Below are 15,398 nucleotides of genomic sequence, written 5' to 3'. Positions count from 1 at the left end.
CAGTTTCTCAGTGTCCTTCTTGAACTGTGGTGCCCAGAACTGGACACAGTACTCCAGGTGAGGTCTGACCAGAGCAGAATACAGTGGCACTATTACTTCCCTTGATCTAGATGCTATACTCCTATTGATGCAGCCCAGAATTGCATTGGCTTATTTAGCTGCCGCGTCACACTGTTGGCTCATGTCAAGTTTGTGGTCAACCAAGACTCCTAGATCCTTTTCACATGTACTGCTCTCAAGCCAGGTGTCACCCATCTTGTATTTGTGCCTCTCATTTTTTTTGCCCAAGTGCAATACTTTACATTTCTCCCTATTAATATTCATCTTGTTTGTTTTGGCCCAGTTCTCTAATCTGTCAAGGTCATTTTGAAGTGTGATCCTGTCCTCTGGGGTGTTAGCCACCCCTCCCAGTTTGGTGTCATCTGCAAATTTGATCAGGATGCCCTTGAGTCCATCATCCAAGTCGTTGAGAAAGATGTTGAATAAGACCGGGCCCAAGGCAGAACCCTGTGGCACCCCACTAGTCACTCTTCTCCAGGATGAAGAGGAACCATTGATGAGCACCCTTTGGGTTCGGTCAGTCAGCCAGTTACAAATCCACTGAGTGGTAGCATAGTCAAGTCCGCATTTTACCAGCTTCTTTACAAGAATATCATGGGGCACCTTGTCAAATGCCTTGCTGAAATCACGGTAGGCTACATCCACTGCGTTCCCTTCATCTACCAGGCTTGTAATTCTGTCAAAAAATGAGATCAGGTTAGTCTGACATGACTTATTTTTCAGAAATCCATGCTGACTATTGGTGATCACAGTATTCCTTTCTAGGTGCTCACAGACTGTTTGCTTAATGATCTGCTCCAGAATCTTCCCTGGTATTGATGTCAGACTGACTGGGCAGTAATTATTTGGGTCCTCTCTTTTCCCCTTTTTGAAAATAGGAACAACATTTGCCCTCCTCCAGTCTGCCGGGACTTCGCCTGTTCTCCGGGAATTCTCAAAGATGACTGCCAGTGGTTCTGAGATCACATCTGCCAGTTCTTTTAATACTCTTGGATGCAGTTCATCTGGCCCTGGAGACTTGAATACATCTAAACTAGCCTAGAATTCTTGTACTATCTCCTTAGTTATTCTGGGCTGTGTTTCCTCTGCTGAATCATTTGCTCCAAATTCTTCAGGTCGGGCATTGTTTTCTTTATCGGAGAAGACTGAGGCAAAGAAGGCATTGAGGAGTTCAGCCCTTTCTGTGTCCCCTGTTTGCATTTCACCATCTTCTCCTCTGAGTGACCCCACTGTTTCTTTGTTCTTCCTTTTGCTACGAACATACCCATAAAAGCCTTTTTTGTTGCTTTTAACCTCTCTAGCAAGCCTGAGTTCATTCTGTCTCTTGTGTTGTTGGAAAAGAGTGTTTGTGAGGACCAGCTTGTTATCTTGGCAGAACTCTATTAGCCTTTGCCCTGCTTCGTTTTGAACTCCAAGGCCAAACTTGCCAGTTGTTCCTTTTATCTCTTGATTTTATTTGCATATAAACGAGTAAATTTGTATGACAAACAAATGAAACAAATTGCAAGCAATATTCTGTATATGCCTATAACACTGAATGAAAAAGGATCCTCCTTAATGTTGGTAACAACATTAAGCATATTTGCCATTTAAGTCAGTGAGACTTCCAATATCAGAATTGTGGCTGGCTGGCTGATTTCAGTGGTAACAGTCTTGCAAAGGACTGACACTTCTGTACTTAAAGACATATTTTGCATAGAAACTTAAAGGAATATGATATACCTGAATGGCAGTCAGAAGGGCATCTCCAGATGATCAAAGTGACCAGGCTGGTGTATGAGGGACAAGGCCATGGGCACATTAGGGTTTTATATACTCCACCAGTCATACCTTGCACTGAGCCTGGTCCTAGCAGTCACCGCAGGGTTTTCTGTAGTTGCTGCAGTCAAAAGCCGGGCTGCTGCATTCTGCACTAGCTGCGGTTTTGGAACCAACCTCCAGGGTAGCCCTGCAGAGAGATCATCACAACAGTCCAGTCTGGAGGTTACTATGGGCCTGTGCCACTGTGGCTATGCTACCCCTGTCCAGGGATGGCCATAATGTGTGTTCCAGCCAAAGCTGGAAGAAGGCATTCTTGGCCAGGGGGGTCTCCAGTGACCAGGAGCTGAGAGGAGCCCAAGTTATGTACCTGCTGCTTCCAGGAGAGGGCAACTCTGTCAAGAGCAGGCAACTTGCCAACCTCCTGAATTTGGGAACACATCACCAAAAAGTTAGCATTGACTTAAAGATCAATGCTTTATTTATTGGTCTAATTTACATCCAATTATACCCATTCTTCCTTGGCAGCAGGTTCCATTGAATTCAGAAGGGGCTATGCCTAAACATACTTTCCTAGGAGTAGGCCCCATTGAATTCTGTGGGATGTACTTCTGAGTCAACATATGAAGGAATGAGATACTAATTGCATAATAGGAGTTTTTCAAGGCTGAGTCTTTCAATTCCGGGAATCTAAGAACTAGACAGGCAGGAAGAAAAGAAGAGCCTGGCAAATCAGGAAGTGTAGGATGAACAACGGGCATACTTTAACAAGCATCAAAAGAAATGAAGAAAATAGTTATCTAGTTGTCTTTTTACATTTTTTTTTTTTTTTTAGAGATGAAATTGGATTAATTCCCTGTCCTGAAGCCAGATATAACCGGAGCCCTATAGTTCTGGTGGAAAACAAACTTGGGGTGGAAAGCTGGTGTGTCAAGTTTCTTTTGCCCTACGTCCATAACAAACTCCTTCACTACAGACAAAGAAAGCAATGGCTCAACAAAGAAGGTGAGTAATTCCATAAAATGTGTATTGTATGGTGCCCATCATTATTAACTTTCTATACAATTGTAAAGGGAGCCAGAACAAGTAGAGGAACTATTGAAGTTGCATCGTGAGTGTTGATTTTGTGTAAGCATTTTAAATAAGGTGGGGCTCCTAGAGTGATGTTCCCACAACATGGTAGGACACAGAGGAGCAAAGTGACTGAGCTCCTCCCCTTGTAAGCCATAGCTGGACTTTCTGCGTCATTGTGGATCATTCTTCACCATGTAGAGTAGAAAGGTAGCCTATTGTCTGCTATATGCAAAGCAAAGAAACTTACCAGTGCAATGCAATGAAATCCTAACTGTGCCTATTCAGCTGTAAGTCCTGTTGAATTTAGTGGGACTTACTTCCAGGTAAGTGGAGTTAGGACAGAAGCTTTAATAATAAAGTTTTAAAAATATGTATGGACTTTCTGGAACAGAAATATTTAGAGGGCTTGACACCTAAGAACTGGAAATATTTTTTATTTCCATGAATTGCTGGCTATCATAAAGGTCAACAAGTCAATTGAGCTTCATTAAAATGTGAACTTTTGCAGTTGCCATTAGTGACAGATTGAGCAAAATCAATCTCAGTAGCCTGAAGACAGATACAGACTTGAATTCCAACTAGTCCTCTGCAACAGCTCCTTCTGGTCATGGTGGGAACTGGAATTCAGGCATGTGGCAGCATTTTTTGCCTACTTTCCCTTTTTGCTGCTGCATCCTGTTCTGCCTCTCATTCTGCTCTGGAGTCTGGAGGTTGCCCAATCCTCAAGCAAAGGGGAGATGAGTGAAAGTCACCTCCCCATTTCCATTCACAGGATCTAAGTGCTTTGGTCCTTATCACCATCTGTAAACCCCTCTTGACAATGTGGCAGTTAGGCTACCATGTCTATCAACTGACTAAATGGATGCTTCTATAAACTGCTTTGAGGTTTGAGCAGTATATAACTTGTATGAAATAATAAATAAAGACACATTTGCAGAGGAAAGCTGCATTCTCTGTTAGTACCATACTGTCAACACATTAGTGTCAGAAAAAGCAGGAATCATGTAGTGCAGACCACAATCAACCTCCTCCTCCTCATTTTTAATTTGTATACCGCCTTTCTATCTTACAATACTCAAGGCGGTTTACAAGCTGAAGAAACAAAAAATGTACATCTTATAACAATTTAATGCAATACAAAAATGTGATAATAAAACATAACTTTAAAATAAACAACCTCCATCAAAAAAGTCACATTCAACAATCATTAGAATAGTATAAAATAATAATACCAACATATAAAAGTCAAACAGAAATCCACTCAACAGTTACAGTAATATCTAAACTATAATCAATAAAACAACGGCAAGCCACAGTACATAAAACAATACAATACACATTGAGAAGCAGAGGGTAGAGCAAGGCAGGTGGAAGGAGGCCTTGCCTGATGGTGTCCCTCCCCTCACAGTTCTTCCTCCAGGCCCAGCTCCCTTATGAGGAGACCCAGGGCCAGGGGGTGGGGCAAGGCAGGTGGAAGGAGGCCTTGCCTGATGGAGACCCAGGGCCAGGGGGTGGGGCAAGGCAGGTGGAAGGAGGCCTGTTCAATAAACACCTCAAACTCACTTCCAGAGCTCTGATGTGGGGTTGGCGAAAGGGGAGTGTTGTTGGAAGGAGAAAAAAAAATGCCTGTATTGGGGTACGAAGGGGTGTGCTTCTGTCCTTTGCAACCCCCTTATGCTGCTGACACGGCTGCTGCTATGAGAAGAAAAGTGCTGAATTTTAAAATACAAACATTTTCCTGTCCTTTCTAGAGCAGCAGCTGTGGCAGCAGAATTGGAAAGGAGAATGGACAAGGTGAGACTTTGTCCCCTTTGTTCCCCTTCCTCCCCCCGCCCCCCGCCTTGCACCAAAGGTTTAATGGGGCTGGGCCTGTTTTGCCTGGTCCTCTGTGGGTCACTAGCTGTGCCTGTACTGCTCACTTGCTCTGCCGGGCTTTTATCCATTTCTCCAGTCACACAATCAATCAATCAATCCATCAATCACTAGCTGAACTGGGATCCGCACAGTCACAAAAACAAATTAACTGAAAAAGCCTCAATAATTAGGAGACAGCCAACCCAAAGGTACAAAAATGAATGGGAAATTTATAAAGAATATTTAATTAAACATTGTCCACAAGTGAAAATCTGGACGTGTTTTGACTAAACTCCGCAAACTGCAAGTTAGATTAAGAATAATGAGACAAAATAGAAGAAATAAATTGAGATAAGGAATACTGAAGCAGTGATAATAAAAAGGGGGGAAAGGATGAACCTCAATGAAGAGGTTGGAATTCATATGGAGGAATTAAGAATTTGTGAATTAAGAAAAAGACTTCAACAACAACATTCCTCTCTTAGGAATTTAAGGATTTGTATATTTTGGTTTATTTGGAAATTTGTTACTTCTTTTGTGTTTTATTTGGAATGTATAATTTGTGTCATGTTGGAAATTCAATAAAAAGCATAAAAAGGGGGGGGGGACAAAAAACAGAAACGCAAAATAGCAAAAACAAAAGCGCCAAACTTAATCCATTCTGGAAGTCTGTTTAACTTCCGAAATGTTCGAAAACCAAGATGCAGCTTCTGATTGGTGCAGGCACCCTGGAAGCAATAGTCGACAACTGCATCAGACATTTGGCTTCCGAAAAATGTTCGAAAACAGGAACACTTGCTTCAGGGTTTTTGGCATTTGGGAACCAAAGCATTTGAGTACCAAGGTACCACTGTATCGATAACATACTACCTTTTGTTTTGATTGCAATCATCTTCATGCCTGTGGATTTATCTAACTGAAACAACACTTCATAGAAATTGGTCCCATTGATTCACCAGACTAAGATTTACAAGGAGATGGATTACCAGAACAGGCATTTCTAAATGTGCACCTTCCCAATCATTTTAGAGCTCTAACAACTCTAGGAAAATGGGAAATGTCACTTTGGATCAGACATTTGTTATTGGAGAAACAGCATGTTGAAGCTGTGGGATGTCTTTGGGAAAAGAGTAAGGATGCATTTTGTTGTTGTTGTTTAGTCGTTTAGTCGTGTCCGACTCTTCGTGACCCCATGGACCAGAGAACGCCAGGCACTCCTGTCCTCCACTGCCCCCCGCAGCTTGGTCAGACTCATGCTGGTAACCTCGAAAACACTATCCAACCATCTCGTCCTCTGTCGCCCCCTTCTCCTTGTGCCCTCCATCTTTCCCAACATCAGGGTCTTCTCCAGGGAGTCTTCTCTTCTCATGAGGTGGCCAAAGTACTGGAGCCTCAGCTTCACAATCTGTCCTTCCAGTGAGCACTCAGGGCTGATTTACTGGTCTTTAAAAATTTGACATTATTTCCTGATTTTTTTAAACATCCTGCTGTGTGTTTGTTAAACTAACTAGTCAGATTAATCTCTCATAGGGTTTCATTTTTGCTTTTTGAGTTACAGTCGTGAGTGTTCCAGTTTTCAAATGATTTTCGGAAGCCGAACATCCAGCACGAGTGTCTTGCAGCCAATCGGAAGCCGCGCCTTGGTTTTCGAACAGTTCCGGGAGTCGAATGGACTCCCAGAACACATTCTGTTCGAGAACCAAGGTACGAGTGTATTTATATCCTGCTTTTAGCAGACTCCTATCCAAAGGACTAGTCAATCCACAGCTGGTTAGCTTAAGCGATGTCATAGCATCAGATGTGCCTAAACCATCATAAGGTTTCATTTTTAATAAGGCCCATTACTGAATAACCTAAAATTTTACATTATTGTGTACATCTGTCAGGGATGATTTGTGGGTGCTAGCCGAGATAACAACCAGGGATTCCAGCCAGCTTTTACAAGATTTATTAAGTCCAAAAACTATGTACAGTACGGAGCTCTTAAAAGCATGTCTTCCTCAGTCGCTATCAGTTGCCGGAAGTGGCTCTTGCCTCTTCCCTTTCCAGCATAGAAACTTCCTGAGCCCCCCCCCCTTCCCCCTCTCCCTACATAAAGACCGAAGCGTCTGAGGCTGTTCCTTTCTCTCCGTTTAGGTGTTTCCTGACAGCCCCTCCTCCTCTTCTCTCTCTGACGAAGTGCAGCTGCTCATTAAAGGAGGCGGCTTCCTGTACATTCCAATCTCTCCCCCCTTCTCAGCCAACAGACCCCTGACACATCTGCTAGTGGAAATTACGCGGCAAATATGGATAAAATATGCATATTTTGTTCGAATGCCCACCCATCCTATCCTGGAGTCTTAAACTGGGTTACAGCATTCTAAACCCAAGTATATTAAAATCTCTTGAAAAATATAAGATTGCAGAATACATTTCCTTCAAAAGAGACAAAAAACTTTTGATTCCTGAGTATGCTAAAGCTCAGCAAATACCAGCTCAGCAAGATTAAAATATTGTTTCTTGCCATCTGTTACGCTACTGTCTAGATTTAAACTTATGTGCTATAACCAGTTTGTTAAAGGGTTTAAGATGACAAAAATATGTTAGCACACTATACAAAATTATAGCCTTATGTGCACCAAGGTTCATAATTCTCTTAGATCTAGGCAACATTTCATACACTCTAATTGGATAATTCCTGTTGCTTTTCTATATTCTGGCTTTTTATTTTTGAAAGTGTTAACTGCATTAACTTCCCTTGGAGACCTCTTTCTAATTTGTTGCTGTACTGTGGTCTCATCGATTGACCTGGTTTTGAGTTAAATAAACCAACCGCTATATAGGAGAAGTAATAGATAGTTCTGGCACAGTCCTCTGCTGGGTATCTGGTAATTAATTATACTTCTGCCAGAATCCCACAACAAGCAAGGACATTCTAACCCACAACAGATAATAAAAGGTAAAGGTACCCCTGCCCATACGGGCCAGTCTTGACAGACTCTGGGGTTGTGCGCCCATCTCACTTAAGAGGCCAGGGGCCAGCGCTGTCCGGAGACACTTCCGGGTCACGTGGCCAGCGTGACATCGCTGCTCTGGCGAGCCAGAGTCGCACACGGAAACGCCGTTTACCTTCCCGCTGGTAAGCGGTCCCTATTTATCTACTTGCACCCGGAGGTGCTTTCGAACTGCTAGGTTGGCAGGCGCTGGGACCGAGCAGCGGGAGCGCACCCCGCCGCAGGGATTCGAACCGCCGACCTTTCGATCGGCAAGTCCTAGGCGCTGAGGCTTTAACCCACAGCGCCACCTGCGTCCCACAACAGATAATAGATAGGTGCTAAATTTCTTCCAACCTAGGAGAGGGAGACTCACTGAGAGGGTCAGAAACATACGTTTGGGATTAATCCTCTCATTAATCTTTCTTAGTACAATACAATAGTTGCTTATAGCTCAACATTTGAATTGAAAACAAGTTTGAGGCAATCTAAATGCACCGTTTTTGATTCATCCTTTGTATTCCCAATTTTATATCTCCAGTCAGTAATGACTTAGGTTTGTGTAACACCAAACGCAGGTATTGTACACTACGGGAGTTCCCCTCTCCCTTCTGGTAGCTCACCGATAAGAATTAACGAGCATCTGGTAGATTTATAGCCTTTTTATTACAGTATCATGTTGCGAACACATATTAGCATCTCTCTGCAAGGATAGACGTTGCTCTCTCTGACTCCTCCCCCCTCACTTCCGCTGCAAGAAGTGCGACAACGGATGTCTCTCCCCCCTGCGTCTCTATTGTTCTCTGACATACCTCTGAGTTGGGGGGGCGGGGGAGGCGGGGTGCCCCCCACTCTCTAGTGATGTATCAGCCAGCTGCTCCCTCCCTTCTGGTTGCTTAGCAACTACCTCAAAGCTGGGGAGCTCTGGGTCTGCCTGTTTCTCTGCTTCTGGAAATGCTGAAAGCAAAGGGGGCAAATAGTCCCCCTTCTCTTCTGTTAGATGCTGATCTCCCTGCCTTTCCCAATCCTCATTTTCAGAGTATTCTCTGACAGGTATTATGCATGTAATTGTACTAAAATGTATTTCCCTTTTAATCCAGAGGGACTGGTGATAATATGATGCATATTTCAGACCATTTGCAAAAGTAGATGAAACTGGATTACAGGTGCTCCTCATAAGGGAAGCGGTGGCCAATTGTGTGAAAATGTTATATAGTTAGGAAATTATTCCTTTCCCACTGGGTTGGTAGGAAAAAAAGATTGTTCACCGTTGTTTAGGATGGGTAGTGCCTGAGCCTGAGCCCTTAGGCTTGACTGTTACATATTTAGGGTAGTTATATTGAAGCTGGCGAAACCCTCAAAATCTTGCTTAGCCACCCAGTGAAGAAAAGTACATCAGCTCTTGCATTTTTGTTCTGCTTAAACTACCATTTCCCATAACCCCTGAATCTGTAAACCTATCTGAGTTCTTTAACAACTCTCACATAGTCACTCAGCAATTACAACAACATTACATTTAGGTAGGTAGTTGTGTTGGTCTGACGCAGTCAAAATAATAATAAAAAAATTGTCCAGTGGCACCTTATAGACCAACTAAGTTTGTTCTGGTATAAGCTTTCGTGTGCATGCACACTTCTTCAGATACCTGTTACATTGAGCTGCATGAAATGGAAGTCCATCAGTATCTGAAGAAGTGTGCATGCACACGAAAGCTTATACCAGAACAAACTTAGTTGGTCTATAAGGTGCTACTTAAGGGACACAGGTGGCGCTGTGGGTTAAACCACAGAGTCTAGGACAGAAGGTCGGCGGTTCAAATCCCCGCGACGGGGTGAGCTCCCGTTGCTCGGTCCCTGCTCCTGCCAACCTAGCAGTTCGAAAGCACGTCAAAGTGCAAGTAGATAAATAGGTACCGCTCCGGCGGGAAGGTAAACAGCGTTTCTGTGCGCTGCTCTGGTTCGCCAGAAGCGGCTTAGTCATGCTGGCCACATGACCCGGAAGCTGTACGCCGGCTCCCTTGGCCAGTAAAGCGAGATGAGTGCCGCAACCCCAGAGTCGGTCACGACTGGACCTAATGGTCCCTTTGGCTTTACTAAGGTGCTACTGGACAATTTTTTATCATTACATTTATTTATCAATTTGCACTTTGAAGATGAGAGGAGGTGACTGTACAATTCTTAAGTGTATTGCTGGGAAATTTATTATTTAGGATATTTCATACACTGGAGCTCAGTCAATGGATAAACTGAATGATTTGCTTTCTCTCTCACAAGTTCTGTATTATTCAACAAAATCATCTACTGTCATCTCAGTTTCTGATCCATATGGCTGCCCCCACATCTCTTTGTTTTGCCTTGGTGTGAATTTACCTTATTTCTTATGCCAATGTGGGTTGTAACAGAGCTGCAGTTATAACTCAAATCACTCTTTCCCCCTGTTATTAACTCAAAAGGGCAGCATCACTATGTTAGCTAGAGTTCCTTTACTATAAAATAAAAGATTTTTTCTTTCTTGCCCGTTCTGTGTTAAAGTATTTTTACTCTCTGCCGATGATAAGATAGATTCAGGTAGGTAGCCGTGTTGGTCTGACGCATTCAAAACAAATATATAAAATTTAAAAATTGTCCAGTAGCACCTTAAAGACCAACTTAGTTTGTTCTGGGTATAAGCTTTCGTGTGCACGCACACTTCTTCAGATACACTGAAACAGAAGTCACCAGACCCTTATATATATTGGGAGGGTGGGGTGGGGGTGTTCTCAGAAGGGTAGTAGGAGATGGGTGATTGACTCAATGGCTATGGTAAACTTGTTGGGCTGTTAACAACTGCCATTATAACATAGTCTTACTTTATTATTCTGCACAGTTAACCCACTTTTTCAGTTTTCCCTACAAAGCACATTCCCTGTCTTTCCTCTGCTTCCCATAGTGTACTCCACAGGAGCCAATTCCTAGGGGCCAAGATCCCTTCCCCCCAAATATTTGAGGAGGCTCCCCCAAAGTTGATGGGCATTGCCACTCAAATGGTGTGCGTGTGCCATGGCTTACCTGCTCCCTCCCCATATTTTATTCAAGTTGGCACCCTGGTGTACTCTGTTCTCTTGTTTCCTTTCCCAAAGCTCTTTCTGTAGCCTCATTTCTTCTCCCTCTTTTCTTCCATCCATTGCTCTGCTCTCCCCTCCTCTTTTCAATCTTCTAGTTTTGCTCCATTTCCGTACCACCCTTCTTCATCCTCACCAAGACTTCAAGAGTGGCTGGGGAAACCCAGCCAGATGGGCGGGGTACAAATAATAAATTATTATTATTATTATTATTATTATTATTATTATTATTATTATTATTATTATTATCTTCACTGGACATTTAAAGCAGCATCAGGCCACTTCAAAGAGTCCTGGGAACTGCCGTTTGTTCAGGGTGCTGAGAGTTGTTAGGAGGCTCCGTTCCCCCCATAGAGCTCCAGTTCCCAGAGTTCCCGGTGAAAAAGGATTGACTGTTAAACCACTGCGGGAATTGTAGCTCTGTGAGGGAAAGAGGCGTCTCCTCATTATTCCTGGCACCTTTAACAAACCACAATTCCCAGGACTCTTTGGGGAAGCCATGATGGTGCTTTAAAGGTATTCTGCAGATGGTGCCGGAGGTTCATAACAGCAGTGGAATCATAGAATCATAGAATCATAGAGTTGGAAGAGACCACAAGGGCCATCGAGTCCAACCCCCTGCCAAGCAGGAAACACCATCAGAGCACTCCTGACATATGGTTGTCAAGCCTCTGCTTAAAGACCTCCAAAGAAGGAGACTCCACCACACTCCTTGGCAGCAAATTCCACTGTCAAACAGCTCTTACTGTCAGGAAGTTCTTCCTAATGTTTAGGTGGAATCTTCTTTCTTGTAGTTTGGATCCATTGCTCCATGTCCGCTTCTCTGGAGTAGCAGAAAACAACATTTCTCCCTCCTCTATGTGACATCCTTTTATATATTTGAACATGGCTATCATATCACCCCTTAACCTCTTCTTCTCCAGGCTAAACATACCCAGCTCCCTTAGCCGTTCCTCATAAGGCATCGTTTCCAGGCCTTTGACCATTTTGGTTGCCCTCCTCTGGACACGTTCCAGTTTGTCAGTGTCCTTCTTGAACTGTGGTGCCCAGAACTGGACACAGTACTCCAGGTGAGGTCTGACCAGAGCAGAATACAGTGGCACTATTACTTCCCTTGATCTAGATGCTATACTCCTATTGATGCAGCCCAGAATTGCATTGGCTTTTTTAGCTGCCGCGTCACACTGTTGGCTCATATCAAGTTTGTGGTCAACCAAGACTCCTAGATCCTTTTCACATGTACTGCTCTCAAGCCAGGTGTCACCCATCTTGTATTTGTGCCTCTCATTTTTTTTGCCCAAGTGCAATACTTTACATTTCTCCCTGTTAAAATTCATCTTGTTTGTTTTGGCCCAGTTCTCTAATCTGTCAAGGTCGTTTTGAAGTGTGATCCTGTCCTCTGGGGTGTTAGCCACCCCTCCCAGTTTGGTGTCATCTGCAAATTTGATCAGGATGCCCTTGAGTCCATCATCCAAGTCGTTGATAAAATGTTGAATAAGACCGCGCCCAAAACAGAACCCTGTGGCACCCCACTAGTCACTCTTCTCCAGGATGAAGAGGAACCATTGATGAGCACCCTTTGGGTTCGGTCAGTCAGCCAGTAGCAGCAGCAGCACTAAAGGCTTTCTTCCTCCAGTTCTTCTCTTCTTTCAGGATTCATACAATGTGGGAGGATTAGACTTGCAGCAGAGCTGGTTGCCCTGAACTGGGAAACTAGCACCCAATCTCCCCAGGCACCTCCATTTCCAAGGACAGGAGGAGAAATCTAAACTTAGTGCTGTGTGGGCATTTTCCCACTCCCGTTTGGGATTGGCTTTTGAGAGGCTATAGGCTCTCTTTTCATTTTAAATCAACATCATGGGGAAAACTGCAGTATTGCTTTTTGTGACATCCCTTTGGTAATGTGGGAAGCTCCAGGCTTTGTGGGGAAAGTGCTGCCATCCCCATGCTGGTGCTTAGATGCTGCTTGGACTACAACTTCTGTAAGCTCTGACCATTGGTCAAATTGACCTGGACTGATTGGAGTTGTAGTTCAAAACACCTGGAAAGTACCAAGTTAGGAAGGAAGAAACATGCCAGTATCACCCTTCCGAGTGTTAGGAATAAGAGTGCAGGAAAAATTTGTGCCAGCATAAGGTTAGATGAGGACTTTAGGTGTTCCTACAAACAGGTGGAAAAGATTGCCAAACAAGGAGTGTTTGAAATTTCCATGGGGACAACAAGCAATCACGATGGAGGCCAGAATCAGCCCACAGGTTTTGTGTTGTGCAGTGGAGTAACAAAAAATAGTAATTGTCAACTGCAGTTCACTCTTCTGTAATTGCTACCATCTGCTGGCACATTTTTAGCAATCAACTAGCCCTCAAACCAAAATTGTTCAGTCTGGGAACACTATTTGTTTTTTAGTGCAATTGCTTAAATGAATCAGTTTGCTTGAATTTTCTAAATAAGCACATGCCCCCTCCCCCCAAAAATTGAGAATTTGCGGTTGAGGCATTGGGGAAGATGTGAGAGTGTTGGTGGGCTCATATGTAGCTAGCAAAGCTAAACAGGGAGTACCGTATTTTTCGCTCTATAGGATGCACCAGACAATAGGACACATCTAGTGGGGGGGGGGAGGAAACAAGGGGGGATTCTGAATCCCAGAAGCCAGAACAGCAAGAGGGATCTGGCTTCTGGGATAGCCTCTTGCTGTTCTGGCTTCTGGGACAGCCGCTGGGATAGCTGGTCTAGCTTTGCGCGAAGCCTCCGCAGGGCACGGGGAGCCTTCATCCCCATGCCCTGCGGAGGCTTCTGGGACAGCCCGTGAAGCCTCTGGAGGGCAGCGGGATGAAGGCACCCCGCTGCCCTGCGGAGGCTTTGCGCAGCTAACCCCGAAGCCTTTGGAGTGCAGCGCGAGGTCCCGCTATGCTCCAAAGGCTTCAGGTGGCTATCCCTGAAGCCTGGAGAGCGAGAGGGGTCGGTGCACACCGATCCCTCTCGCTCTCCAGGCTTCAGCGAAAGCAATGCGTAGCCTCCAGAGCGTGGAGGGAGCGCTCCCTTTGCCCTTTGGAGGCTTCGTGTTGCTTTTGCTGAAGCCAAGGAGCCTGCATTCACTCCATAGGACGCACACACATTTCCCCTTAATTTTTGGAGGGGAAAAAGTGTGTCCTATAGAGCGAAAAATACGGTAGTTTTATCTATGTGTTATGTTTGTATCCTGTCTTCCCTTTGCTCAGGAGCTCAGAATGCTGTTTTAAGATTAGGGTAAACTGAACAATTTAGCACAGAAGCTTTGTAGTTTCATAGCAAAGTCAGGTATCAAAAGATATTTTGGAAAGAAGTAGGGAGTATGACATCTTGTTTGCTAGCTGTAGCATGTGTTCTGAAGTTGCAAAATTCTGGCGCTGAAATGGAGAGAAGGATGCCAAGGTGCATGGTGTCCACATGGACTTCTCACCAGGGTTAATTCAAAATTAAAGTGCCCCAGTTATTTATCCAATCCCCTTTTTCTTCGTTGCAGATATACTCTCTGGGTTTGGATGAGGGGATGAGGTCTGCGTGTGTTGTGTGTTATATTGCTAGCATATTAAATCAGGACAGTCTTGATCGCCCTGGTGCCCTCCAGTTGTTTGGGGATGCAACTTCCACCAGCCCAAATCAGTCTGGTTAATGGTCAGAGATTATGGGAGTTCTAGCCCAAAATGTCTGGAGGGCGCTTAGGTTGGGGAAGGCTGATTTAGAAAAACATGATAGCAGCACTGCTTAGAGACGATAGTAGTTAAGTGGTATGTACATTGTTTAAAATAGTAGTTGTAGTAATGTTGTTGTTTAGTCGTTTAGTTGTGTCCGACTCTTTGTGACCCCATGGACCAGAGCACGCCAGGCACTCCTGTCTTCCACTGCCTCCCGCAGTTTGGTCAAACTCATGCTGGTAGCTTCAAGAACACTTAAAAGAAAAAAAAGGGGGAAAAAGAGAACCCTGTCCCACCATCTCGTCCTCTGCCGTCCCCTTCTTCTGCAACAGTTAAAATGAATGTGCTACCAGAAATGTTGTTTTTATTTCAATCAATACCAATAATTAAAGGTGTTACGATATTCAAAGAATGGCAAAGAGTATTATCAAGATATGTCTGGCAGGGCAAGAAGCCGAGAATAAAATTTAAGATTTTAACGGATGCAAAAGATAGAGGAGGCTTTGCCCTGCCAGACCTGAAGTTATATTTTGAGGCTGCATGTCTTTGCTGGGTGAAAGAATGGATAAAGTTGGAAAATTCAGAACTTTTGGATTTAGAAGGATATGATAATAGATCTGGTTGGCACGTATATTTATGGTATGAAAAAAAAGAGTGCATAAAGGTTTTGAAAATCACATTTTCTGAGGTCCGCTGATTGAAGTATGGAATAGGTACAAAAATTTATTAGAGTTTAAGACTCCATATTGGCTGTCGCCACTGGAGGTAATGAGTGTTAAGAAGATCAATACGACAGGAAGTTGGATTACATATGAGAACTTCATCAAAAAAGAAGGAAACAAATGGAAATTGAAGCCATACGATGAAGTTAAAGAATATGTGTTTGATTGGTTACACTACTTCCAA

At 43.8% G+C, this 15,398-nt stretch overlaps 1 protein-coding gene across 1 annotated transcript in view; it reads left to right on the top strand.

Moving 5' to 3' along the window:
- The window catches only part of PTAR1 (protein prenyltransferase alpha subunit repeat containing 1), a 49,544-nt gene that overhangs the window by 13,748 nt on the left and 20,398 nt on the right, over nucleotides 1–15,398 (top strand). The window contains exon 2 of the mRNA XM_079996094.1: nucleotides 2,654–2,823. Coding sequence (XP_079852220.1) covers nucleotides 2,654–2,823 — 170 coding nt within the window. The remainder of the gene's footprint in view (nucleotides 1–2,653; nucleotides 2,824–15,398) is intronic.

The sequence above is a fragment of the Podarcis cretensis genome (genome assembly GCF_951804945.1).
Source record: "Podarcis cretensis genome assembly, chromosome: 11".
In the NCBI taxonomy this organism is placed as follows: domain Eukaryota; kingdom Metazoa; phylum Chordata; class Lepidosauria; order Squamata; family Lacertidae; genus Podarcis; species Podarcis cretensis.
This window is presented reverse-complemented; position numbering and strand designations above follow the sequence as displayed.